General features: G+C 41.4%; 1 protein-coding gene and 1 long non-coding RNA gene across 4 annotated transcripts in view; one reads left to right on the forward strand and one right to left on the reverse strand.

Annotated features, from left to right (window-relative positions):
• Positions 1–273: 273 nt before the first annotated feature.
• The window catches only part of bcar3 (BCAR3 adaptor protein, NSP family member), a 188,151-nt gene continuing 160,501 nt past the window's right edge, over positions 274–27,923 (reverse strand). Inside the window, exons 7-14 of one of the 3 annotated variants that reach the window (XM_087990469.1) lie at positions 25,766–26,211; positions 23,388–23,488; positions 21,487–22,214; positions 14,892–15,007; positions 7,754–7,925; positions 6,470–6,581; positions 3,640–3,846; positions 274–1,248 (exon numbers count right to left, since the gene is read on the reverse strand). In XM_087990469.1, the coding sequence (XP_087846595.1) occupies positions 1,067–1,248; positions 3,640–3,846; positions 6,470–6,581; positions 7,754–7,925; positions 14,892–15,007; positions 21,487–22,214; positions 23,388–23,488; positions 25,766–26,211 (2,064 nt within the window). In that variant the 3' untranslated portion in view covers positions 274–1,066. The remainder of the gene's footprint in view (positions 1,249–3,639; positions 3,847–6,469; positions 6,582–7,753; positions 7,926–14,891; positions 15,008–21,486; positions 22,215–23,387; positions 23,489–25,765; positions 26,212–27,923) is intronic. The other 2 variants (XM_043698829.2, XM_043698830.2) reach the window with 2 other exon arrangements.
• On the forward strand, positions 23,145–27,853 carry LOC148149098 (uncharacterized). The gene is made up of 2 exons (XR_015758110.1): positions 23,145–23,281; positions 27,668–27,853. It is a non-coding gene; the product is annotated as an uncharacterized LOC148149098 (long non-coding RNA).

Genomic DNA, 27,923 nt, shown 5'->3' on the forward strand with positions numbered 1-27,923 from the left:
ACCCAATAGGACCTGAAGTCACTGCTTTTCTGCAGCTGGTAAGCACGCTGTCTTCCTCTTCCCTTCCCCTTTGAAGTCATTGATTCTTGGTGAGATTTATTAGTGGAAGTATGCTAGGATCTCACTGGATAGATGAATTAACATGAAGCAAAAGGTCTTTCTCCATAATTCTCTTGTGACATGCAACGGAGTGCTGTACAACTACATCATAAGTTTCTATAGGAACTGTATGTATAAAATGCAGAATTAGAACATTCAATGGAAAAGTTGAAAATGTTTATAAAAAAAAGCAGTGTACAACTTTAAGATAAGGGCAGAATTATCAACCTGTTCTGGTTCAACTAACTCATCGTTTAACACTCATTCATTTTGTTTCCACTTCCCATATGAGAACAACTAGTCACTAGAAAAAAACTTCAACAGTCAGCCATTGTAAAGAAATGGTGCATTTTCTTTTACTAGATTACATTAATACACTTTCTGCACTGTAATTCTGCAGTACTGCATAAAATATCATTTGTAATTGTCTTTGTTTTTACATAAACCTATTTACACATTCTTGATTGATATTACAGTAAGAAAATATATTAAATGACTGAAACCTTCTGGCAAAAGCAATTACCTTATTTGATATTTACAACAACCAACATTTAAAGAAACATCATTTGACCATTTACCCATTGCATGCTTGCAACTTTCAGGCATGGGGCCTGAACTATCACTTGGGGATAGCTACAAAGTCTTTTCATAGAGTCTCCTCCAAGTATCCTTATTATTTTGGCTACACGATACCTTTTAATGAAAATTAAAACCCATCGCAACCATGTTTCAAAGGATTAATATGAGACAACAGGAACATTCTATGGAGTGCTTCCAAATTTTATCCTGCCATTAGTTACTTCTAAGAATTTATTTGGAATGTTAAACTTGTGCAAGCAGAAGCTACTGAAATCCAGTCCTAGGCAGCGAGTGGCTAAAACACTGACTGTTTCTTGATTATGGTTGAATATATTAGGAAGTGTGCTTCGACAACAGACAATCTTCTAGGTTGTATTTCCAGGGATCTTTAGTGCTGTGCATGTCGAAGTGGTGACGGCGGTTCAAGTTTCCGTGACAAAGCTATCAAAATCATCATGAACTTTTCATAACGTTCACTTTGGTTAACCTGTGCTCCTTTGCTTCCCCACAACAGCCTCATTGCAAACTCTGTCTGAAATGTCTCAAGAAGTTCTTCATCAGACTCGAAACCTAAGAATAAAGAAATAAGAACATTCAGAAATATAGGGTCTGAATGAGTACCAGAGAAAGCAGTAGAAGTAACAACTCCAGAGCAATTCAACATACATTTAGGTGATGTAGAAGACGTCAATACCTATCTATGGACGGATAAATTTGATGGGGAGAGGAATGTCAAGCCCAATCTACTTAGCCTTTGTTGATCTTCATTGTTAATAAATAGTTTTATCTAGTGATAAGGTGCATCATTTTGTCTTATTTATGGACACAATCTTTTCTGTTGGAAGTGTGAACTAAGAATTGGCAGGCATCCAGGCATTTTGACCCCTAGTGAACAAAGTGATGGTAAGTGGGTCTAAGGAACATATGAGATCAAAGGATTAAGTTAGAGATCACAAAACACATTTCAAAGTGAAATTGACAAACAGTTTATTCGTACAGCAATATCGAGGAAGAGAAACTGACTAAAGCTGAAATAGTACAGACAGTCTGCTCAGGCAGTCAAGAATTTTTCTTCCCAGAGCTGAGGATAAGACCAGTTTTTATAATCATGCTGTACATTAAGGCTAATTAGGAATGGGGAAAATACAATGTATCTGGAAATGGAGTAATCTAGTTACAAGGATACTATCGGAAAATAGTTATCGGATGAATGTCCTGTTCCTTCACACAATGCAACATCCTGACAGTATCGATGGTTCCATTCCTCTTCACAAGTAGGTGTTAATGTCTCCTCTGAAGTGGTGAGGTGCTTCCATTGTCTTGTCCTGGGAGCAGTGCTCTTGCTGGTGCCTTTCTGTCTGACCTGCTCTTTGTGTGGTTTTGGTATTGCTGGGTTGTGAAACTAGCCTTGGGGGTTTGGGATAGTTGTGTTGCTCTGACATTGTTAGTGGGAGCTTGAAGTGTATTCCCTTGTCTGCGAGTGCTGTCTAGTTTGGCTTGTCAGCCTGCTTGGTCCCTGCTGAGGCATTCTGGGTGTTTTTTGGTACCGTTGACCAATTTTGCTTTTATGGGCCTATCGTGGGCTAGCAGGGTGGCAGATCTTTTCCCACAAAGTAGTAAACAGATGAAGGGCTGACGAGGAATTTAAATTAGAGTCAAATCAGGTACAAAGAGAGGGTAAGAAGACTGGATTGAGAGAAGTGAGGGATGGAAAAGAAAAAAACATGAATAAAATTACAAAACATTGTTATTGTCTAAAGGAATGAGGCTCCAAACTTATTTACTTTCTGGACCAGAGAATATAATTGAAAGTCATTATCAGTTATTGTTATTGTGCTCCTATTAGCTTAACTTTCTGTAGACATACTAATGTGAAAGTATAGCAACATCATGGAACTCCCTGGGTAGATTCAGTTTGAGATGTTTTTGTGTGGCTGATAACGGAACAGCATGAATAGACCAAAACTTGTAGTGATTCATAATCCAAAGGGTAGCTCTTCCCCACCACAAGTTGTTGTATTAATTGCATTGGGTATTAACTCTGTAACATTTTAGCAAATATGTTCCTTTTTCATTCTTATATGGAATGGGAGGAATGGCCAGTGTTTATTGCCCATCTCCAATTGCTGTTGTGAAGCTCGTAGTGAGCCACCGTCTTGAATTCCTGCAGTCAATCTGATGTCGTTACTCCCACAATGATTTACTTTTGGCTTTTCTGTAATGATTTGATACAACTCTGGGCTTGCTCAGCATTTCTGAAGGCAGTTACAAATCAACCGCATTGTGCGCAACGAAGACCAAATCAAGTTGGGATAGCAGATTTCCTTTTTTCAAGGAAATGACCCTTTAAGGAAATGTCATGGTCATGATTAATGGGGCTAGCTTCTTAATGGTAGATTTATTCCATCATTGGGTTTGAACCTATGTTCCCAAAGAATTAACATGCACCTCTGGTTACTAATCTAATGACATTACCATTATATCACCATCCTGCACTGGAAAGGATAAATTGTTCTCAAAGTAGCAGATTACCTCAGTCTGAGGAAACTACATGACTGGCAAAAGAATCTCAGTTCACAAAAGAAAATTTACAGCCCAGGAACACGCTCTCCGGCCCTCTAAGCCTGAGCCCATAAGACAATGTCTTATATCAAAAACAATTCAGGAATTGCTTGGTAAAGTTTGGAGTAAAGTTATTTAAAAACATGCAGCTCAACAAATTGAGAATGTGGAACTGGTTATTTAAGAAAACATCATGCTGACCTTTATCATATAGCAGTTGTTCATGACATAGGAATTCCAGAACCTAATGTTTTTTTTGTGCAGCATTTAATTAAACTAATATTGTTACATGTGCGGGGTGTGAACATTCAGTTTGATCAATACTTATCAAAGTTCTCTCAGTTTGATCTCAAATCAACTGACTGCAATGTTTCTCCATTCAATAGTCGAGACCCTCACCTGCAAGAATCCGTTTTGCATTAGCTTCATACACTGCAGCATTGTATGTGAAGATGCGTGCCATTTCCAGGTGTTTGAGCATTATTTCACAACCCTCATCAATGCTTTCCCATAACTCAGTGGCCTCAAAGGTGACAAACTCCCGCTCCATCAGAGTAATGAGAGGCATAATGTATGGAACTGTTGTCTTACTGAGTGCGATCTCCTCTGAAGGGGGTAAAACAGACAAAACAATAAAACACCATCTAGCAGATCACAACAAGATGTTAAATAAGAAATTGTTGTAAAAAAGCAGCAGGTTGCCCAGCATCTGTGGAGAGAAGGCAGAGTAAACATTTTGGGTTCATACACCCTTCTTCAGAATGTTAACTCTGCTTTCCCTCCACAGTTGTGGGTGGCACAGTGGTTAGCACTACTGCCTCACAGCGCTGGAGACCCGGGTTCAATTCCCGCCTCAGGCGACTGACTGTGTGGAGTTTGCACGTTCTCCCCGTGTCTGCGTGGGTTTCCTCCGGGTGCTCCGGTTTCCTCCCACAGTCCAAAGATGTGCAGGGTCAGGTGAATTGGCCATGCTAAATTGCCCATAGTGTTAGGTAAGGGGTAAATGTAGGGGAATGGGTGGGTTGTGCTTCGGCGGGGCAGTGTGGACTTTTTGGGCCGAAGGGCCTGTTTCCACACTGTAAGTAATCTAATCTAAAAAAGATTATGCCAGACCTACTGAGTTTTATACAGCAATTTCATAGTTGTTTGTTTTGTGTGTGTAATGTGGTAGATAACATGCTTTAAGCTGCTTTCAAAGTGATACAATTTCCTTCTTCCTACAATTTTGCATAAGATCTCACCACAGCAATTTTTAAATTAATTTTAATCATAAATACTACAAATGCTTTTACTTCCTGCAATCTTCTCCAGAGAAACTGATTACCAATGGCTGCGTGCTGGGTAACTGATATCTCACTGAAGTGCTTATTCTTCGCTTTAGAACCCTGGGAAGCAAAGGGTCAGATAGCTATTCAATCAGCAGGGCCTAATCCAACATCCAGCCAACATCAAAGCACTGCTTTCAAACAAGTTAGCAACACAAATTACACCTTGTGTTTCTCCACTCCCTCCTTAACTAAGAAAAGATCTTGGGACTTTCCTGGTTTCCATGTGCCCTCTTCAGAAGTGTTTTTATTTGTTAATTGACAACTAACATTTTCATTTTACTAACTCTATTTTGGTTTGCACTGCTCTGAGATTTTGTGAAGCAGATTTTTGCAGGTGGAAAACTTCAATTAAAGACTGATTTGTATTTTTGATCTTTTATTGATTCACAGGTTTTGATTATTATTGCCCAATTCCTTGAGAAGGTGGTGAGCAGCTTTATGTGGTGTAGCAGTATGAACAGTGCTGTTAGGGAGAGAATGCCAGGATGTTGCAACAGTAATAGTGATATATTTCTAGTCAAGATGGTGTATAGATTGGAGAGGAATCTGCAGATGGTTTTCCCATCTGCTTGCTGCCTTTGACTTTTTAGGCAATAAAAGTTACAGGCTTGGAAGATGCTGTTGAAGAAGCCTTGCTGAACGATGGAAACATGTTGGACGGGGTGCCTTATCTTGGATGGTGTTCAGCTTCTTGTTGGTACTGCATCCATCCAGGCAAGTGGAGAATATTCTATCCCACTTCCATCTCGTGCCTTAGATGATGTTAAAGCTTTGGGATTGATTTTTTTATCAAGTGCCATTCATGATCACTGCACATTCCATCACAATGTACAGTGAGGGCCTTTTGAAGTGATATCAACATTGTAGGAGTGTTGTAACTAATAGGTCCAAGTTAGTTTCCTTAAATAGCAATGGGATACTGACCATATAATTTGTTATTTCATGATTTCAATTGAAGGATAAATATTGGCCAAGACACAAGGGAAAACTCCCAAGTTAGAAACAGTGCTTTAGAATCTTTACTTGGACCTGAAGGGTAGACAGGGCATCATTTTAACTTTTTGTCTGAAAGTTGACATTTGACAGTACAGCACTCATTCACTATTGCATCGGAGAGTCAACCTAGATTGCTCTACTCCAATTGAATCTGAACCAGAGACAAGCATACTAACAACTGTGCTGCAGCTGATGAGATTTGCATGTTTATTTGGAAGCCCTAGCTTTTGAAGCACTGCTTCTTCATCGGGTGTTTGTGGAGCAGAATCATAAGACACAGACTTTATAGCAACAGGAATGCAGTGCCATGGAATGTAGTATTGGATAGGCATATGGAGGATGGATAGGCATATGGAGGATAGTGGGCTAGTGTAGGTTAGGTGGGCTTGGATCGGCGCAACAGCGAGGGCCGAAGGGCCTGTACTGCGCTGTATTCTTCTATGTTCTATGTTCTAAATAAATTTAGCTTACATCTTCCATCTTTTAGAATGACCATGTTAGTTTCAGTTCCTTCCTATGTAAATCCCAGAACTTTTTGGGATTTACATATGAAGGAACTGGAACTAACATGGTCATTCTAAAAGATGGAAGACATAAACAAATTTAGCTTAAGATTATATTCCATGACACTGCAATCCTGTTGCTATAAAGTCTGTGTCTTATGATTCTGTTCCACAACCACCTGATGAAGGAGCACTTCGAAAGCTAGTGCTTCCAAGTAAACCTGTTGGACTATAACCTAGTGTTGTGTGATTTTTAGCATTGTCCACCCCAGTCCAATATAGTGAATATTGTTCCACATCAGGTTTACGGCAGTGTTAGGAACTAAAGTCTCCCCCATTGTTTTAAATTGCATCAGATTAAATGGTCTGCTGCTTCCTGGGTGAATCATCCTAAACTCTTACCTCTTCCCTCGTTTAAAGCTTTGATGCATGGTTTAAGTGTCTTCTCATAAACAATGGCACTTCTCGTGTGTGTACGTCGCAGTGCAGTCCAAGTTTCCTCTAACCTTGTAATCTATGCAGGTATAAAAAATAACATTAGAACAATACATGTATTGAATGAATAGATGTCTCCCACAATAATTGCAGCAAATCATTCACACCAGCATAAATCCAAATTTTTTGTCTCAGTTCAAAGCCACAGCATACCTCCAGTACTTTGTTCCTAGTGTGTGGCAAACATAGAGGAGGGCAGGCAGAATTAGACACTGTCCATACTGCACACTTGCACACTGACATAGTTTCTGGTAGCACAGATTAGCAATATGGAATAGGAGCTATTCTCAGCTGTCACCTCTACTCAGATGAGGTTGACATTGTAGAATTATAAAATACAAAACAGGCCCTTCAGTCCATCAAGTATTTACTCACAAAACCAAACTAAATCTACACTAATCCCATTTGATTATTTCTTCGGCAAGAGTATGAAAGCCATTTTAGAAATTTCTACAAACTTAGCTGATCAGACTAAAAGTCATCAAACTTGGGCACTTCCTTCACAGTATGGTTCCGGTACTGATCAGCAAATCTTGCTAGGGTAGAATTTCAATAATATTCATTATGTCTAGGTTAGCTCAGTTGGCTAGCTGTCTGGTTTACAATACAGAGCGACGTTAAAAGCATGGGTTCAATTCCTGCATTGGCTGAGGGTACCACGAAGGTCTCTCCTTCTCAACCTCTCCTCTTCCCTGAAGTGGTTAAACTGCCACCAATCATCTCTCTCTGTTTAATCAGAGCATCTGGGAAGGCAATAGCCTTGAGTTATTATTGCTATACTATTAATCTAAGAGACCTAGATAATGTGCTAGGGATCCAGGTTCGAAACCAACAATGGCAGATGGCGGAATCCACTATCAATAAAAATCTGGAATTAAGAGTCTAATGATGAACATGAAACTGATGGCGATTGTCAGAGAAAACATCGGGTCCATTAGTGCCCTTTAGGGAAGGCATTAGCTGTCCTTACCTGGTCTAGCTTAATAGACTTTTAAACTGCCATCTGGGCAATAAATGCTGACCTAATCAGTAACACTCAATTTTGTGAGTGAATATTCTTTTAAAAAAAAAAGCTCTATGGTTCAGTAGGACAATGGTGACTTTGCCTTTACCTTTACCTAAGATATTCAGTAATAATCTGATTAACTTAAACTGGGCAATTTTGTGCTCAAAATACAAGAAAGGAGATACCTGGGGCATGTCCAGTGCTTTCATAACAGCAGAGAAGCCATACAGATCTCCCATGGAATATTTCAGCTCCAGGGCCACTTCGATGATCTTACTTAATACAGCAGCTCTCTCTTGAACACTCCCTGTACAACCCAAGACATCCACAGCTATCCCAATAGCTAGAGTATTATACCTGGGAAAATTAAAGCAGTTTTATTTACTGATCTGGTCCCAGGATGGTAAGCCAATTCTAAATCATGAGGTAGTCAAATATTTTAACTTTAAGATAACATAAAACAAATTAATGTTCTTTTAAAAAGTCATCATTACAGCCCTTTAAATACTATCCTGCTGTTGGTAAAGGAAGTATTTGAAGAATGTGCACACAAATAATGCTTTTCATGATTTCAGGACATCCCAAATATTTATAGCCAACTAAATGTAGCAATCAAAAGCACATAGCAAGGTCCTGCTAAAAGCAACATGGTAAGACCGTAAGATATAGGAGCAGGGTAAGGCCATTCTGTTCCACCATTCGATCATGGCTGATGTGTTTCTCAAACCCATTCCCCTGCCTTCTCCCTGTAACCTTTGGTCCTCTTACCTATGTATCCCTGTCTTAAATATGCTAATGACTTGGCCTCCACAATCTCCTGTGGCAAAGAATTCCACAGATTCATTACCATCCGGCTCTAAGGCTGTGCCTTCAGGTCCTACTGGTGAAAATATCTTCTCCACGTCCACTCTACCTAGGTCTGTCAGTATTCTATTGATTTTAATCAGATTCCCCCCTCATCCTGCTGAACTCTGTCAAGTACAGACCCAGAGACCTCAATCACTCCTCATAAGAAAAACCCTTCAGCTCCAGAATCATTCTTGTCAACCTCCTCCAGAATCCCTCCAATGCCAACACATCCTTCCTTAGATTCGAGGACCAAAACTGCTCACAATATTCAAATGTGGTCTGACAAGACCCTTAGCTTCATCAGTGTATTCTGTTTTTGTATACTAGCCCTTTTGCAAATGAATACTAACTTTGCATTTGCCTACCTAACTGCCTAGTGGACCTGCATGTTAACCTTAACAGAATCCTGAACTAGGATTCCCAAGTACCCTTGTGCTTCAGATTTCTGAAACTTTTCCCCTTTTAGAAAAGAGTCTATGGCTCTATTCTTCCTACCAAAGTGCATTATCTCATAATGACCAGAACCTCTGATTTTAGTGGAGTTGACTGTTTGAACGAGTACCACACAATGTCTTAAATCCACCTGTGAGGTATAATGCTTCTTCCAAGCATTTCCTACGGTAGAAAAACCCACCTCAGTGCTATACTGGAGTGTCACTCTGGAATTTGTGCTCAAATGTTGCAAGTGAAACTTGTAACACGCAATCTACTGAATAGATGACAATGAGGCAGCCCATCAGATCCTCAAGTACTGCTTCACTCACCCCCTCAACCACTCATCTCCGGACAGATAATAGACAATAGGTGCAGGAGTAGGCCATTCAGCCCTTCGAGCCTGCACCGCCATTCAATATGATCATGGCTGATCATTCCTAATCAGTATCCTCTTCCTGCCTTATCTCCTTAACCCTTGATTCCACTATCCTTGAGAGCTCTATCCAACTCTTTCTTAAATGAATCCAGAGACTGGGCCTCCACTGCCCTCTGGGGCAGAGCATTCCACACAGCCACTACTCTCTGGGTGAAGAAGTTTCTCCTCATCTCTGTCCTAAATGGTCTACCCCGTATTTTTAAGCTGTGTCCTCTGATTCGGCACTCACCCATCAGCGGAAACATGTTTCCTGCTGCCAGAGTGTCCAATCCTTTCATAATCTTATATGTCTCAATCAGATCCCCTCTCAGTCTTCTAAACTCAAGGGTATACAAGCCCAGTCGCTTCAGTCTTTCAGTGTAAGGTAATCACGTCATTCCAGGAATTTACCTCCTGAACCTACGCTGCACTCCCTCAATAGCCAGTGTCTTTCCTCAAATTTGGAGACCAGAACTGCACACAGTACTCCAGGTGTGGTCTCACCAGGGCCCTGTACAGCTGCAGAAGCACCTCTTTGCTTCTATACTCAATTCCTCTTGTTATGAAGGCCAGCATGCTATTAGCCTTCTTCACTACCTGCTGTACCTGCATTCTTGCCTTCATTGACTGGTGTACAAGAACACCCAGATCTCTCTGTACTGCCCCTTTACATAAATTGATTCCATTGAGGTAGTAGTCTGCCTTCCTGTTCTTGCTACCAAAGTGGATAACCATACATTTATCCACATTAAACTGCATCTGCCCACTCACCTAACTTGTCCAGGTCACCCTGTAATCTCCTAACATCCTCATCATATTTCACCCTGCCACCCAGCTTTGTATCATCAGCAAATTTGCTAATGTTATTGCTGATACCATCTTCTATATCATTAACATATATTGTAAAAAGCTGCGGTCCCAGCACGGATCCCTGCGGTGCCCCACTGGTCACTGCCTGCCATTCCGAAATGGAGCCGTTTATCACTACCCTTTGTTTCCTATTAGCCAACCAATTTTCAATCCAATCTAGTACTTTGCCCCCAATACCATGCGCCCTAATTTTACTCACTAACCTCCTGTGTGGGACTTTATCAAAAGCTTTCTGAAAGTCCAGGTACACTACATCTACTGGATTTCCCTCGTCCAACTTCATAGTTACATCCTCAAAAAATTCAAGAAGATTAGCCAAGCATGATTTCCCCTTCATAAATCCATGCTGACTCTGTCCTATCCTGTTACTACTATCCAGATGTGCAGTAATTTCATCCTTTATAATAGACTCCAGCATCTTTCCCACCACTGAGGTCAGACTAACTGGTCTATAATTTCCTGCTTTCTCTCGCCCACCTTTCTTAAAAAGTGGTATAACATTAGCCACCCTCCAATCCTCAGGAACCGACCCCGAATCTATTGAACTCTGGAAAATAATCACCAAAGCATCCACGATTTCCCGAGCCACCTCCTTCAGTACCCTGGGATGCAGACCATCAGGCCCCGGAGACTTATCAACCTTCAGACCTAAAGCTTCTCCAACACTAAATCCTGGCAAATATAAATTCCCTTAAGTTCAGGTCCTTCAGCCACTGTTACCTCAGGGAGATTGCTTGTGTCTTCCCCAGTGAACACAGATCTGAAGTATCCATTTAATTCCTCTGCCATTTCTTTGTTCCTAGTAATATATTCCCCTGTTTCTGTCTTCAAGGGCCCAATTTTTGTCTTAACCATTTTTTTGCCTTGCACATACCTAAAAAAGCTTTTACTATCCTCCTTAATATTCTTGGCCAGTTTACCTTCGTACCTCATTTTTCCTCTGCGTATTTCCTTCTTAGTAATCCTCTGTTGCTCTTTAAAAGCTTCCCAGTCCTCAGTTTTCCCACTTATCTTAGCTATGTTATACTTTTTCACTTTTAACTTTATATGTTTCTTTACTTCCCTCGTCAGCCACGGCCGCCCATGCCTCCTCCTGGGATCTTTCTTCCTTTTAGGAATGAACTGATCCTGCAATTTCTGCATTATACACAGAAATATCCGCCATTGTTCCTCCACGGTCATCCGTGCTAAGGTATTGCACTATTGAACTTTGGCCAGCTGCTCCCTCATAGCTCCATAGTTCCCTTTATTCAACAGAAGTACTGTCACTTCCGACTGTACCCTCTCCCTCTCAAATTGCAGATTGAAGCTTATTGTATTATGGTCACTACTTCCCAATGGCTCCTTCACTTCGAGGTCTCTGACCAATTCTGGTTCGTTACACAATACCAGATCCAGAATTGCCTTCTCCCTGGTCGGCTCCAGCACCAGCTGCTCTAAGAATCCATCTCTGAGGCACTCCACAAAGTCTCTTTCTTGAGGCCCAATACCATCCTGATTCTCCCAGTCTACCTGAATGTTAAAATCCCCCATAACAACTGTAGTGACATCTTTGCGACAGGCCACTTTCAGCTCCTGATTTAACTTACATCCGACATCCAGACTACTGTTTGGGGGCCAAGAGGGTCTTTTTACCCTTAGTATTTCGAAGCTCTATCCACACTGACTCTACATCCCCTGACTCTAGGTCCCCCTGCGCAAGGGACTGAATATCGTCCCTTACCAACAAGGCCACCCCACCCCCTCTGCCCGTCAGTCTGTCCTTATGATAGCACGTGTATCCTTGAATATTCATTTCCCAGGCCCTGTCCACTTGAAGCCACGTCTCAGTTATCCCCACAATATCGTATCTGCCAATTTCCAAAAGAGCCTCAAGCTCATCCATCTTATGTCTAATGCTTCGTGCATTCATGTATAGTATTTTTAATTTGTTACTGCTCTCACCCTTCCCATCAACCCTTATTTCACTCAACCTTACAGCATAATGCCTTTCCGAGTTTTCTGCCTCATTGATACAGTTGTCTTTCTTGACTTCTCTTGTTCTAACTTTCCCTTCAATTTCCTTTTTAAACAAGAACACCGTGTACAAGAACACCCAGATCTCTCTGTACTGCCCCTTTACCTAAATTGATTCCATTTAGGTAGTAATCTGCCTTCCTGTTCTTGCCACCAAAGTGGATAACCATACATATATCCACATTAAACTGCATCTGCCATGCATCTGCCCACTCACCTAACTTGTCCAGGTCACCCTGTAATCTCCTAACATCCTCATCACATTTCACCCTGCCACCCAGCTTTGTATCATCAGCAAATTTGCTATTGTTATTGCTGATACCATCTTCTATATCATTAACATATATTATCTGTTAATACAAAAAGGTCAATACCGAGGTCAATATAGGCAATGTGTCTTAAAGCAGTGGTCTGAGACTAACAACTTTAATGTTCATGATTTGGAGATGCCGGTGTTGGACTGGGGTGTACAGTTAAAACTCACAACACCAGGTTATAGTCCAACAGGTTTAATTGGAAGCACACTAGCTAGTGTGCTTCCAATTAAACCTGTTGGACTATAACCTGGTGTTGTGTGATTTTTAACTTCAATGTTGTGCATTCAAACTTTAGTCAAGCAATGTTATGAAATTAAATGCAATAATTCTGAGAATTAGTGAGCTAACATCAGGAATAATTATTAAACCTGCCAGCTTGCTGTCATAATCCAACAAGAACCAGGACCATCATTGCAGCACCACAGTGTCAGAGGTGTCATCTTTTGGATAAGGTATTTAATTAAGGGCTGTCCACTCTCATATGAAGGGTGCAAAAGATTGCATGATATGGATCTGTTCTGGTTAGCATCTATCCCAGCCCACTTAACAAAATATCTATGTAGTCACAACATTGCCATAATGCTTTTGTGAGAGCTTCTGTGTGCAAATTGGCTGCTGCATTTCCTACATTAAAACAGTGATGCACTTCAAAACCATTTAATTGGCAGTAGAGCACTTTTAGCAGTTCAATGGTGGTAAACACAAGTTTCTGTCTAATTGGCTTACCTACAGCCTTCAGCAAAGCAAATGTGCTATTTTTACCGAGTAAACCTGACTCTGAACTTCACTCTGTGATTGGCCCTGAGTGTGCCTGGGGACACTGGGCAGTGTGATTTTGTCAAACTGTCCAGATCCCGAGAACAAATAAATCACAGTAACCTCTCATCTGGTACTGTCCCCTGGAGATCACGTGGATGTTGAATTCAATCACTCTCCCCGCTTTGTAGTTTGAAGATTAAGAAACTGTCATGTATAACAATACCACAGGAGGAATTATAATTTTGGTGGGATTGGAGTGGTAGAGAACAGACAGTCTGTCTGTCACATTCTCCATCTGGTCGCCTTTCCATTGATACACTACCGATAGTAGCTATTTGACCTCAAGAAGCATCACAACCACAGCTATTTCTGACCTCATGTGCATCAAGAGCAGGTTGCCGAATGATGATCACATTCTCTAAAACTCTCCTGCCTGACCAAAAACTAAGTGCAGCACTCTAACTCGTCAATGATTTAATCCCATCACTGAGACCAGAGTAATTTGATTGTCAAATAATTATATAGAAACAGAAACAGCAGGAACTGTGCAGCAGATGAGAATGTAACTTGAAATGACAATTATGTTACTCTGTGTGCACAGCTGTATTGTTGACTGGTAAAGGCAGAGGGTTAAATCCCCCACGGGACTCTTATTTATATCCTTCAAATCCCACCATTATTTTGAAGGCCTTTTTTAAATCACCTCTAAATATAACAATGTTTGTGCAACTTGCTCTGGAGTTATTCTGGTATTTAACTTATTATTTTGTGACTGTAAATCCCAAAAGCCAAACAATAGGCTCCACATCTGCTTAGGCAAAAGTGAGGACTGCAGATGCTGGAAGCCAGAGTTTAGATCAGAGTGGTGCTGGAAAAGCACAGCAGGTCAGGCAGCATCTGAGGAGCAGGAAAATCGCCGGATGCTGCCTGACCTGCTGTGCTTTTCCAGCACCACTCTGATCTAAACTCCACATTTGCTGAGTTGAAGGTGATTAGTTTGCCATCAAGTCTGTAAAGGGAACACACCTCGATAATATGGCTTTACTGTTCTGCTGAATTAGCGATACATCATCGCAAACTTTCAGCACCATATCTTCCTTTCCAAAGATTATTGCTCAGAAGTGAACACACAATTCCAGGTGGGGCTCGAACCAAGGCTCTTTGAAACTGAAACATCACTTCTTCCCAATCTCCTCCAATACAGCAGTTATGATTCCAGTAATAAGATCACTGTATGATCATACCCCAACGTTCGCTTTATCGATACTCTCTGCCTCCTAACTCCCATTGTGATTCCCACAAATTGAATTTCCCCTTCAATGCTGTATTCAAACATTCCAGCAGGTGGTGCTGAGAAGCAGAAACCCAGCCTGATTTCCCCCCCTTCCAACCACTGGCACTGACACCAGACAAATCGCATAGACATTCCCTGCTGCCACTATATTTAAGTTCAGCTAACCCTGCACAGAACAAAGATGGAGGCTTGACCCTTTTACTGGTCAGTACATTCAGCAACTGAACCGAGGTGAAGAAAGGGAGGCATTTTAATTAGCTTTTACTGCACTGATCCTCCCTTTTCCTTCACTCTGCATCATGGTGTAGCTTTTCATTATATTCTGCTTTTACTATGCACAGTATAAATAGTGCACTGGTACTGTTTACCTTTCTATTAAATCGAGACGCAGTTGGTGCCCATGAGGCAATGTAATAAGCTCCAGACCTGAGCTCACTCCCATCTGCTGCTTTATTTCTTCAGAAACGTTAAATATCCTAGCAACCTGGAAAGTTCAAAGTTCAAATTTATTAGTTGTAGACAGGAAATTGCCGTTTTATTAAAAGATTTATTTTTCAATGACTAATTATATTACCACTGAAATAAAGCCAAGTGTGACCATTCCCCAAGTCAATACCCTTGTTTCAAAATTCACTGGCCTGGCACAGAATTCGAGAGCAATAAGGGGATTTAAAAAACAATGTAATCCAAGCACTCAATTCTTGAAGTATTAGGAGGGGGGAAAAGAACAAGGAGATCAAATATGAAAAACACACAGGAACATAGGAAAGCTGACTAGGTAAAGTTATCCCTCAACAATGGAATTGCAGTTTCTCTTTGCAGCTTCTTAGTGTAAAAGGACAAAAAGTTCAAACACTCATGCCTGAATAATTTATACAAACTCACCATCACTTATTCATTTAAAAAAAACATGCAAATCAGAACAACATGTCAAAGATAAAAGGTTAGGAGTTACAGCACTAGAATCACAATGTGGCGACAAGTCCCTTTGGACCATCAAGTCTGCACTGACAAAACAAAAACTACTCAATCTACATTAGTCCCACATCCCAGCACTTGGCTCCTAGCCTTGAATATAATGATATGTTAATTGCTCATCCAAGTACTTTTTAGAAATTGTGAAGTTTTCCACCTCGACCCTTCTCCCAGGCAATGCATTCTCACCACCTTCTAAAGTGAAAAAGAATTTCCTCAAATCCCTCTAAACCTCTTGCCTTTCATCTTAAAATTATGGGGAAAATCTGCTTCCTATCCACCCTATCCATACCCCCATAATCTCATACACCTCAATCAGGTGCTCTTCCAATTTTCTCTACTCTAAAGTAAACAACCCATGCTTATCCAGCCTCTCTTCACAGCAAAACTGCTCCATCCCAGGGCAACATCCCAGTGAATCTCCTCTACACTCCCTTTAATGCAAACATATCCTTCCCAGAGTGCAGTGACCAGAACTTGGCCCAGTACTCCAGCTAACCAAAATCCTTTACAGCTTCGACACGCCACAACTGACAAAAGCGAGAATCCATATGCCTTCTTTACCAGCTACTAACCTGTCCTACAGCCTTCAGGGATCTGTGGACAGGCACACCAACATCTCTCTGCCCGCTGAGCTTTCTAGTGCCCTGCCATTCATTAATTACTGCCTTGTCTTGTTACTTCTTCCAAAGTGCCTTACATTTTACAGATTTAATGCCATCTGTCACATATCCTCCTGTAACCTAAGACTTGCTTCCTCACTGTCAACAACCTAACCAATTTTTGTGTGCACAAACTTACTTCTCATCACTCTCACATTTTCTTCTATATCATTTATATGTATCACAAACAATAAGGGATCCAGCACTCATACCACCAAGGCTGCTGTACATTGGCCTCTAGTCACTCAAACAGCCTTCGCCCAACACCCTGCCTCCTGTCACTGAGCCAATTTTAGATCCAAGTTGCCAAGATCCCCTGAATTTCCTGTGCTTTAACTTTCTTTCTCAGTAGCAGCTCCCAAGCACTGATGCCAGTTGTTATAAACCAGGCTTCCACATTCTGCTCAGTGACCATTCTGCTATAGTAGCTGCACACAGCTACATTTCAGACCACACATTAGCATGCCCTGCTCGGGGAGTTGGTGAAACCCCATCACTTCACTCTCAGCATGGACTTCACAACTGATGGGTTGCTTTCGAAATGCACTCGTTGTCCCTTATTGACAAACATAGCATCCATTTCACACACAACAAACTCCCCCAAACCAATGAGATCACTGAAGCTGCCGGGAATTGTGACTAAAAATGAATATTCATTCAAATTAAGGAGCACCTCCTCCATTCATCAAGACAGAATCCTTGCAACTTTTAACATCCACTTAAACAGGAAGGTGGGACCTTAAGATCCCTCTGTTAACATAACATTCTCCCAATGCTACAGTGAGATGTTAGTGTACATTACACATTCTGTGATTGTGAATCTAGAGCCTTCTGACTTAAAAACACAAATTGTACCACCAAACCAAACTGACACTTGTAGCATACAGATAAAAAATGTAGATAGCCCTTTACTTTGTAACTCATCTGTAAGTTTATGTTCTTGACTGATGAGCCCATATAAATTATTGTTGGAAGCTCCAAGTTAATGAATGTTAAATTTCAACACGTACTGAAAAGAACTGTGTGTCTGCAGATTATCTGGTTCTTATCCTATTGCTGATTGTGGGATCATTCTGTGCATGGTTTAGCTAATGCCGTTCCTAAATGTTGCAATATGGTTGGGTCGATTATTAGCTATGAAGTCCTTTGGGATGTCCTTAGGTTCTGAAAGATGCTTTTTTAATTTCAGTCTGTGTCGGTTATAATTTAAAAGAGCTGATGTCCTTGCAGTATAATCTGGCATTATAACAGTGGAAAGACTGGTCAGCCATAAATTGAATGAACTCTTTGAAATAGTCTACTTTTATAGTATAACATTATATTAAAGTCCAGGCTCTGACAAGAGACAGTGCTGCATCAGGTCCACATTTTGTGCTTCCATTCACTGCTGTTAAATTTCCGCAATGCCAGTGGTTGAGGTCTGGATTTCAAAAGCTGCAATTATTTCCGTTCAAATCTATCATATTCCAATACAATGGCAGAACAAATTCTGAGGGCTGAATGGCCTACCTTTTTTTAAATTCCCAGTTACATTACAGATTGCTGACAATAGCAAGCAGTTAGAAACAAACAGTTTAGAATGTTTCCTATAATTTGAGGCTGGAATTTGAAACAAGGCCCATGCACAACGACTGAGCGCATTGATTACTGATTTCATTTTAGTGGAAGCATTAGTCTATTGAATTTAACTGGGTTAGCACCTTCAATAAAATAGCACGAAGCATTTGTGCAATTATTACCACCAGCAGTTGCCAAGATTTAACTCCAAAGCTGTATTTCAAAGCATGTGGTATTAATAAGCTCGAGTCACCCAGAGAGAATGGGGAACATTCTGACTTTGTGCATTAGTCTAAGATGAATAACAGTGACTTGACATCACTCCATCTTGAATGGCAATAAAAACTGGGAGAGATGCAAATTACTGACTTGCAATCCTTCTGTTGTATGCATGTCAAAATTACCTCCATTGAATCCAAATGCTAAAATACCACAGGATATTCAACTTTGCTGTGGGTGTAACAGAGAGTTAGATACTGCTAAAAAACAGGAGATGAAAGTTGTAGATCAGCACTTATGCCAGAAAAATTTGCACTCACATTTGTGTCTAAAATGGAAGTTGTATCAAAATGCATAAAATTTGATCCATTTGGTAAAATATACTTATTACATACAGAAGTCAGGAATTTCCAAATTTACCTTCAGGATAAACAAAGGTAGAGAATTTTCAGGGATTTGCTGTGTTTGGTCCTCACTGGGTTTTTCCAGCCAATGGGTGTCTGTTTGGCAACTATATTTGGGCTGCCATATTTTCATAAATATATAAACAAGGCAAATATATTGCCCTGTATTTCCTAGCAAACCTTTAGTGAGGGGTGCTTGCTTACCCCTAGTGGGCACAGAAGACTTTTTAAGATGAAATAGCCTTGAGGCCTGTGTCAGCTACTGACTAGCTCTGCTACAGGTGGACAACTTTGCAAGACAAGGCATGTAATCCGTATGACTGAAATATTAACTGATCAGTCACTGTAAGCCAGTAGACCAGTGGCTTCAGTTTGGAGTTGCCCTTGAACCATGCAGAGATTATAGCCAAGGATTTTCTACGTTGAGCCTTTCACAATGTATTTCATCATGACCCTGGAGTGTGGCATTGTGAACACACCCAGAGGGCACCTTTCTGTTACTGGTCTGTGCCAATCATCTCTCCGCCTCTGGTGGTTGTCAACACTGTGTGGCCACTCTTCCAAGTCAGCAGATAGTAGCCTTGACTACAGTTCTCTCAGCAGTGGACCCCCAGCTGGAAATGCTGGAAGATCCCAGCTATGTCCATTCTACTGAATTTTCTTCTCCAACTATCCCACCATCATCCTGCAGATAATGGAGTGGCGCTTCTTGAATGGTTAAGTACAACAGTGAATCCTGCATTGTTAGACACCTGAACGGCCACATTCTTTCGATCTGTCTATTCTTCATCCTAAGCGACACCAAGCAGCCTTTACACCAATGCTTGAATAAACCTTCAGTTTTGGGAAGTTTGAAAAATAGATCATTACGAAAAGGCAAACGGCTGAAAGTATTTAACCAAACTGATTCTACCTTTGAGGACATTTTGCCATTGTTCCGATGTTACAGTTACATTTGAGAGTCGGATCATTTACTGGAGAGACAGCCACCATTGAACACTTGAATTTCAGCTAATTGGCAATAAAGGAAAGGAGTCACTTTTTCTCAGAACAGGGCTGAAGTGGGATACTTGATCAGACGACTGTTAGTGTGCTGAGTTTACCTCCCCCGCCACTACGTGTTTCTGTTCTGAAAACATTATTAATTACAAACATTGTGTTTTAATTATCTGTTTCTCCAAACTCAGCATTTCAGTGGGATGAACCACTCGGAGCTGGATACTGTTAGGCTCACAGCATGTCGAAAATGCCAATGTCTGCATGGACTGATTCTCTATCACTGTAAACTTCCTGGGAAGCTTTGTGCCTGAAAACTAATCAGGGAGCTATTTGTGACACAAAAATTACTATAAATATCACTGTTTCAAAGATAAACCTATATCTACTCCCTTCTATGGAGAATTGGCAAGTGTTCTGCCTGCGCAGCAGACTGCTCTTACATTTTGTTACCTACATTAGCAGGGGTCATGTGAGATTCAACTCTTCCCTATTCAGAAAACCCTACCTAGGGTGGCACGGTGGCTCAGTGGTTAGCACTGCTGCCTCACAGCGCTAGGGGCCCGAGTTCTATTCCAGCTTCAGACGACTGTCTGTGCGGAATTTGCATATTCTCCCCGTGTCTGCGTGAATTTCCTCCGTTTTCCTCCCACAGTCCAAAGATGTGCAGGTTAGGTGAATTGACCATGCTAAATTGCCCATAGTGTTCAGAGATGTGTAGGTTAGGGGTAAAAGTAGAGTAATGGGGAAAGGGTTTGGGTGGGATACTCTTTGGAGGGTTGGTGTGGACTTGTAGGGCCGAAGGCCCTGTTTCCACACTGTAGGGAATCTAAAAGAAAAGAAACAGCAAACCATTATCTACAGGATATTTGGAGGAGAAGTTTCCTACATGCTACTGTTTCATCATGTCTAAACAATCTGCACTGGTTGTTGGGGAGGGGAATGATTTATACAAGAGTTTTTGATTTACCCACTGGAATATGGATTAGTGAAAATCACAGGTAAAGTGGACATATTATGCTGGAGTATATGGACACTGGGCTCTGGCCTTTAAAAGTGGGAGCACAGCCTACACACCTCAGAGATGGGAACAAGCAGGTCAGAAAAAAGATGCATTTGGCCCACTCACTTAACTCTCAGGTAGCTTCACTCCATGTGTTATCAGTCCATTTAAGGAACCTTGCAGGATCCTCTGGGGCAAACAGCAAAAACAAGGCAGCAGCGCATGGCGAGATACAAAGGAAACAGAATGTTCCCATTTCTGAATCTCTAAGTGAATGAATAACTCCAGAGTGTCTGCGCCAGGCATCAGTTGTGTCAACCGGAGGGAGTTGCAGTGGGACTGAATAGCAAATCTTTCCCACCACCCCATTCCAGAATTGATGGACAACACTGTGGATGACCATTTTTTCAGTCTTAGAAAACATCCTGTGCTGATTATGCACTGCACGAGTAAGTTAAAGTGTTTTCTAAAGCATGCCACCAATAAATACTATTGGTTTCCAAATGTCATGCCTTACAGTCAGTTAGATATCAGGGAGCAATGCACTGACCTATCAGTTTATTTATTAACACTTTCCACCAGCTACTTCACACTCTGAAGGATTCACACAGCGGTTGCCTGTACTGTTTGATACGCGTCCAATATCCTGCTTATCCGACTTATGTGATGTGGTTGCCCCTCCCAGGAAACATTTTCTCATTTAATTCTAAGAATACAAAGGGGGTTTATACACTTCAATGTTCTTACGTCTTGCAAAAGGATCTAACAAAAGGTGTTACATTTGGGCTTTGTAGTGATTCCAACTGTTGTAAAAAATCATAGAAGCATCAGATAGAAAATGTCAGATACTTTCCACAATGAGGATTTCAGTGATTGACCTCAAAATGATCAGCATACTCGTCATTCCTTCATCTACCATCACTGTGTCCCTAACTCCTGTATTCATACAACCCACAACCAATGGGGGCAAATTATTTTAAAATTATCATACAAATGACATCTTCTTGAAAACATCCAGCTGACACTTTATGCAGCCTTCCTGACTCGCAGAGTGTTGCATTTAATACTTGAACATGTAACTGGTAAAGTTAGATACAATTATGCAACTTTACAAATCTATGATGTGAACTGTAACACAAATTCTTACCTGGCAGTCCACTTTAAGGATGTGCTTGGCAATAGTTGAAGGGTCATTATTGGCAAACAGTTCTTTAACACGTCTGATCACCCACGTTTCTAAGGGCTTGTTGTCAGGGTGAAGCAGTTTGGATTTGAAGTCATTGGGTTTAAAGCAAGAGATGTTCCCAAGGGAGGGTGCAATGAAGACTGGATCACTGGCCTTTTCCTCATCTTCAGCAGAAGAGATTGTGAACTGGAATGGGCTCTCGTCCGAAATGCTGAGGACTGAGTTGGCTCTTTGGAAGGAGATCTTTGCTGCTTCCTCAGTGTTTAGTCTTTCTACAAAGCTGTCAGGCTGGAATAAGTATGGGTCTGTCCCGGCCTGCTCCACTGAGGCATCATCTTTTAGTTCAGTATAATGACTGCCCCTTTCTGGGCTACCAGCACTCATCTTACTGTACTTGCCTCTATCAGAGTTGTTCATTAATGAAGGGGCATGCGGCATTCTCAGTGAGGATACCTTGCTGGGCTTTGGAGGTGGTTTGGGGTAGAGTTGACTATCAGACCCTCTCAGTGCTTCCCCTGCTTGAAATTCCAAAGTGGGGCTTCGGGTGAATGTTGGGCTGAGAGCAGGCTCACTGCCTGTTCGAAACACTTGGGGCTTGATACATGCAGTTCCCTCCATTACTTTATGCTGCTGTTGCTGAGGTCGGTGCGGTAGCTGTTGTTGCTGTTGTTGGAGCGGAGCTTTCATTCCTGTGAGTAAATAACAAATGGTGCAGTAGATTAGGATCCACTAACAGTCAGTGTTAGCTCCAGCTCAAAGGATGCCAGTGTGCCTCTGAGTCAGACATTGCAGGGGGTACAAAGAGAGTGCTACAGTGTCACATCTGCTGGGTTAGGGCTGAAAGTTTCTACCCATCTGCCCTCAAAGGTGGACATTAAAAAAATCCAAAGCACTATTTCAAAGAAGAGAGGGGAACTATTGTACAAATTCAGATTCTTCCTTCTGTGAGATTTACAGAAATTTCCCATTTTAGGAAAGAGATAGATTCCTGAAACCCACTACTTAAAACAAAGCAGATTTTCCCATTATGATTGCATGTAATATCAGGCAATTCATTCCCAATTCAAGATTTTTTTTTGAGCCCAATACATCAGCTCGAAGTAAACAAAATACCATGTAAATAGATCTTTTACTATTCCAATAATGCAGCAAAGAGCCAAAGTGGAGGTGCTTCTTTCCCCTGATTACTTTAAAATGAAATCACAAAATACATCCTCACAACGTAGTCGGTATATATTTGCAAGATTGATTTCTCCACTGCAGTTAATTTGTTTTATCCCTAAAAGTGACCTGTCAGTGCTGGGAAGACCAAAACCTGTACTGAAAGTTTGAGAGAATGGGGAAGCAACCTATTTGGAGATTCAGCCAGCTGGTAGGTATGCAGACTGTTACCAAAAGACTTTTGCACTCTGTTCCCAAAATACTTTACAATGCGATAAGACGGTATTGGTGAATAAACGAGTAGTAATTTTTTAAACTACTTAATAACAAACCTGCTCCATTTGACACTACTTAAAAGGGGAGCATTGCTGCATTTAAAAATTACAGGCGAATAGCTAGATGACTTGCATTAAACATTTCGGTTCTGTAACTGGTGTACAAGGCAACAACTATAATATGAACGTCTATTAGTGTTAATTATGGAAGGACAGCAGACACAGGTTAATTCACCAAGAAATGGCTCAAATGATAAAACACCAAAACTTTGCTCGCTACTTTTGGTACAATATTGAAGCAACAGTGACCACTGAATAAGGTAAGAAACTCGGTAAACACGGCACAGGCATTTTAAAATGAGGAACAAAAAGCTTCAATGTCTTTCTATTGTAAAGTCTTTGAAGATGGGACTGATTCAAACTCACCCAAAGGAAGGTAACTTTCCGATTGATGAGATTTCAAGGGTAGGCGTCTATCCTGGACATAGTCAAGACTTGCAGGCTGGCTCCCACTCTTGTCTTTATTCCTATTGTGACAGAGAAAAGAAAAGCTTTTAAAAACCTGTAAATCTATCACCAGATGGTGCTTTAAACATTTGCCGATCTAATGCATAGAGATACAAGTACTTTTCGGCAGAATCCTTCCTTTGCTGACACCTTATGTACTTGGACAGTGCCAAGTACAGGCACCTGAAGACAAAAGGGACTGCTAAACTACCTAGAAGAACATAAATATACTGAATCGCCATGTTATAACTAAGGAATTCCACATAGGATGTAAAGCAAATATCGGTATGGGAAGAAGAAACCATCAACTTAACCTGGTGTACATACTCACTTAAAACAGCTCCAGGGACATTTAATCCCCAAGGTCAAAGATGGGAAAGTGACGTCATTTTAAAATGCTACAGCGATACAATTTTTTTCAAGGACAAAGGTCGCACACATAATGTTGGAAACGACTGGAAAAGTAGAGAGTCAATAATTAACACACAGTAGTCTGGTTTTAACTGGACTATACAGGGGATTATACAAATGAGGTATGTATGAGCTTCCTTGTACAAAAGTGAATTGAGAAGCTGATGGTAAAGAACTGGACAGGAAGAGCCCTGGCAATAAATAGTTTCGTCTGTTCACTTAGCTTGAGGTAATAAACTCGAATTCATCAAGACCATGAAGAGCACAAGCTGTCCTGTTTCATTTCAATTCTATCAGTTTTATTTGTTACATTTCTTAATGGTCTTATATACAAAGGTGCTAAACAGAGCTTGATGATCTTAAAAACCTTTCACACTTTCCCAACTGGTCTAAGCAAAGAAAACAGTATAATTAATAAAATTGCTGAAAAAGAGAGAAATGCCATCTGGCACTCGCCCAGACTATTGGAAGAGGGGAAGGGGTGCTGAATCTCATGCTGTAAAATTCCTTTTCCCATGCAGTATAAATTATTGTTCCTTTTGGAATTTGGTACTCTTGCGTCTGTCCTGAGGAGTGCAAAATGAAAAGCTTCAATAGAGTGTCTCGTTTCTCAGCAATACTCCAGTGGCTGTTAATAAATATCTTTCACTTGGAAGGTTTGAGACACCATCAAATAAAAGAGGAAGAAAAATGTTCAAGGACACAGGGGAAGAGAAGGCAAATTGGACTAGAGTAGATAGCCTAATTTTATTAATTTTGTCCTATTGTGTTAGGAGCTCCACTTCTACTCATAATAATATGGGACCTTCATAGGGGTAGTTTGGTAGCAGTTCCCCAACCCCTGACCGCTTGAAGTCCCGATGAAGGGTCATGTCCGAAACGTCAACTCTCCTGCTTCTCAGATGCTGCCTGACCTGCTGTGCTATTTCCAGCGCCACACTCTATCTATACTGACTGTTCAGCATCTGCAGTCCCCACTATCTCCCACTTGTCATTCTCAGCAAGCCATCTGCTGATTGTGCATCTCAATTCCCCACTACTTCCTCCACCACCCCTCACTGCCTACTGCTAAAACTGGGACTGCAGAGGAGGGACAGGTGGTGGTGGTGGGTTGGGGGTGGAGGGGGGAGGCATGACCAATGAGAACACTGTCTGCACGGTGCATCCACTTAACATCGATCTCATGAAGCCAAAGACAACAAATCCCAAACAGGAAACCATTCAAACGTCCAACCAGCAACACAGTTTCTTTAAGTGGAAAGCTCGTTTGGTGGCTATGTTTAAAATACACAGGGTTATTTTTATACTGGATTTTTAAAAGCTACCTCTGTGCCAATTGCTGTTCTGAGAGTTTTAACCCTGAACTAAAAAGGTAGTGGAGTACTCCTCATCAAAGCCAGCAGAAAATCTCCGCACATCATGCAGTGCAGCTGTCAGATTAAATTTTATATATTGCTGTTAAACAGGGAAAAATCTCTAACTTAAATCTTAATTTTTTTATTCATTCGCGGAATCAAGCATCGTTGACCATGTCAGCATTTATTGCCAATCCCTAATTGCCCAGGAGTCGGTTAAGAGTCTATCAAGTTGCTATGGGTCTGGAGTTACATGTAGACCAGACCACGTAAGGGTGGCAGTTTCCTTCCTTAAAGGACATAAGTGAACATAGGTTTCTCTGACAAAAAAAAAATTGGATTCATGGTCATCATTAGACTCCTAATTCCAGATTTTTATGGAATTCAAATTCCACCATCTGCCGTGGCGAGATTTGAACCTGGGTCCCCGGACCAAGGTCTCCAGATTAACAGTCCAGTCACAATACAACTCAGCCATCACCTCCCTTTAATTTGCTGTGGTTAATGAATTATTTCTATCCAGACACCTACCTCAAAAGGTTTCCAGCTGGCAGAATCCGCTCTTGACTAGGCCTGTTTGATACGTTCAAGCTCAGACGTTTTTCTGTGTCCAGTTTTCCATCCGGTGTGCTGCAGACCTGTTGCCTGACGGGAGCAGCTGGCCCGTATTTCTCCTCCACACACCTCAACGGCAGAGTCCGATTTATGGGCTGGAAAATGATGGCCCCGACCTGCTCGAAGATGGGTTTGCGGTTCCCCACATAGCACCTGACCAGAGCGGGGATGCTGTCAAAGCTGTCCCGCTCAAACTGGTACTGCAGGCGGCTGTAGCCTTCGTTCAGCCTGACAACCACTCTGTTGATCTTGAAATGGTGAGGGGTGTCCTTCCACTGACAGGTCAACACCTGGTTGCCAGGGCTGGAGAGAGATTCACGGATGAGGAAGTCTCCATCCCTCTGAATCAGGGACTCTGCAACCTTCAAACAGAAACACAGTCAGCAGGACTCAGGAGCATGTGCCTGTTGAATTCACTCTCTATCCATCGTAACAACACTGAGTATTCAAGAACCTTATAGTTTGATCAATATTTCATATCCAGTGGTCAACCAAACCAAATGCAATATAAGGAACAGCAAGAGGCCATTCAACTCCTCAAAACTGCCCCCACAATTCAATGTAATCATGGCTGGTTTGTTCCTCAAATCCATTTACCTTTAAATTAAAGAACTGTTGATGCTGGAAATCAGAAACAAAAACAGAAATTGCTGGAGAAACTGTGGAAAGCAGAGTTAACATTTCAGGATCGGTAACCCTTCTTAAGAACTGATTTCAGCTCGGAAAAGGTTGATGTATCTGCTGAAGATGGGGTGGGGAGAGGAGTAAATGAGAGCTGGAAATGGAGCCCAGTGAGAGAGGAAAACCGTTGGACAGTCAAAAGTATGGATAAAGGTCAGGCTGGGAGAATCAATAGCTGCTAATGGGGAACCTAGTAGCTAATGGATCAGCACTGCCCTACACTGGCTCAGTGCTGCCTTGCCCCCCAGTTCCATTTATTCCTCTAGCTCATTCAACGTTCTACCATGAAACGTTTACTTTGTGTTGCCACACTCCAGGGCAAATATATATCCTTCCCTTGTACCAGTGCAGCAAGTGGAGTACAGCGGGGTCTCTTTTTAAGTCTCGTGTAATTAAACACAAGAGATACATCCAGAGATTCATTTTCAATTCAAAATGATTGTGTATTACATGCGCTGCTCAATCTCCATTTGTACATTTTATTCAGGGGACATCAGATTCCCAAACACTGGACCAAATTGCCTAGCTCAAATATTACCAGAATGCCCAGTCTGCTCCCCCCACCCCAACTCCATCTCTGACCAGCACCATCTGCAGAGGAAACAGTCTCTCCAAATCAGTCTGATTGAATCCTTGTTCCATATCCCAATCACAGCTACTATGTCTCCACTAGACTCCAACATAAGACAGAAGGCTTCGGGCCAGTTTTACACATATTACACATGTAAGTTGGTGATGTTGCATTGGCTGAGAGCAATTCTTTCAGCACCAGCTCAAACTCTTGCATCTCCTGATCAGTGCAAATGGGAGACTGGAGGGGTAGAACTCATCTCTCTAGTAATGGTAAACTGGATGTTATTATACTGGCTGGTCAGGATGCTCTATGCCTACTGAGGTCAATAGAAGGAAGTGTCAGGCAGGGATTAAAAAGAGTACTCAATGTAACAAAGTCTGTGTAGTCTCCTGACAAAGACCAATTCCATCCCAGCAATTCACTAAGTCTCCTTTAGATGGAACCTGCAAGTTTCTCTCCAAGCCACTCACCTCTTCATTTGTAAATTTATCACTGTACCTTCAGTGTCACTGGATCAAAATTCTAGAATTCCCTTCCTAATGGCATTGTGGGTCTACCCACAGCACATGGACTGCAGTGGTTCAAGAAGGCAGCTCACCCCCACCTTCTCAAGGGCAACTCAGAACGGGCAAGAAACACTGGGCCCAGCCAGCGACACCCACTCCCGTGAAAGAATTCAAGCAAGAACAATTGTGAAGGCTTCGAATATGATGCTTATAAGATAAAAAGGCAATGTTGATTTAATGTGATCATGTTTTTTTCATTTATAAACCAGCACACAGCATTGTGAAATCAGGGCTCTGGGGAAAATGATCTCAT

The sequence above is a fragment of the Chiloscyllium plagiosum genome, unplaced genomic scaffold (genome assembly GCF_037043375.1).
Source record: "Chiloscyllium plagiosum isolate Xiang-an unplaced genomic scaffold, Cpla_swu_hap1 HiC_scaffold_9, whole genome shotgun sequence".
In the NCBI taxonomy this organism is placed as follows: Eukaryota; Metazoa; Chordata; class Chondrichthyes; order Orectolobiformes; family Hemiscylliidae; genus Chiloscyllium; species Chiloscyllium plagiosum.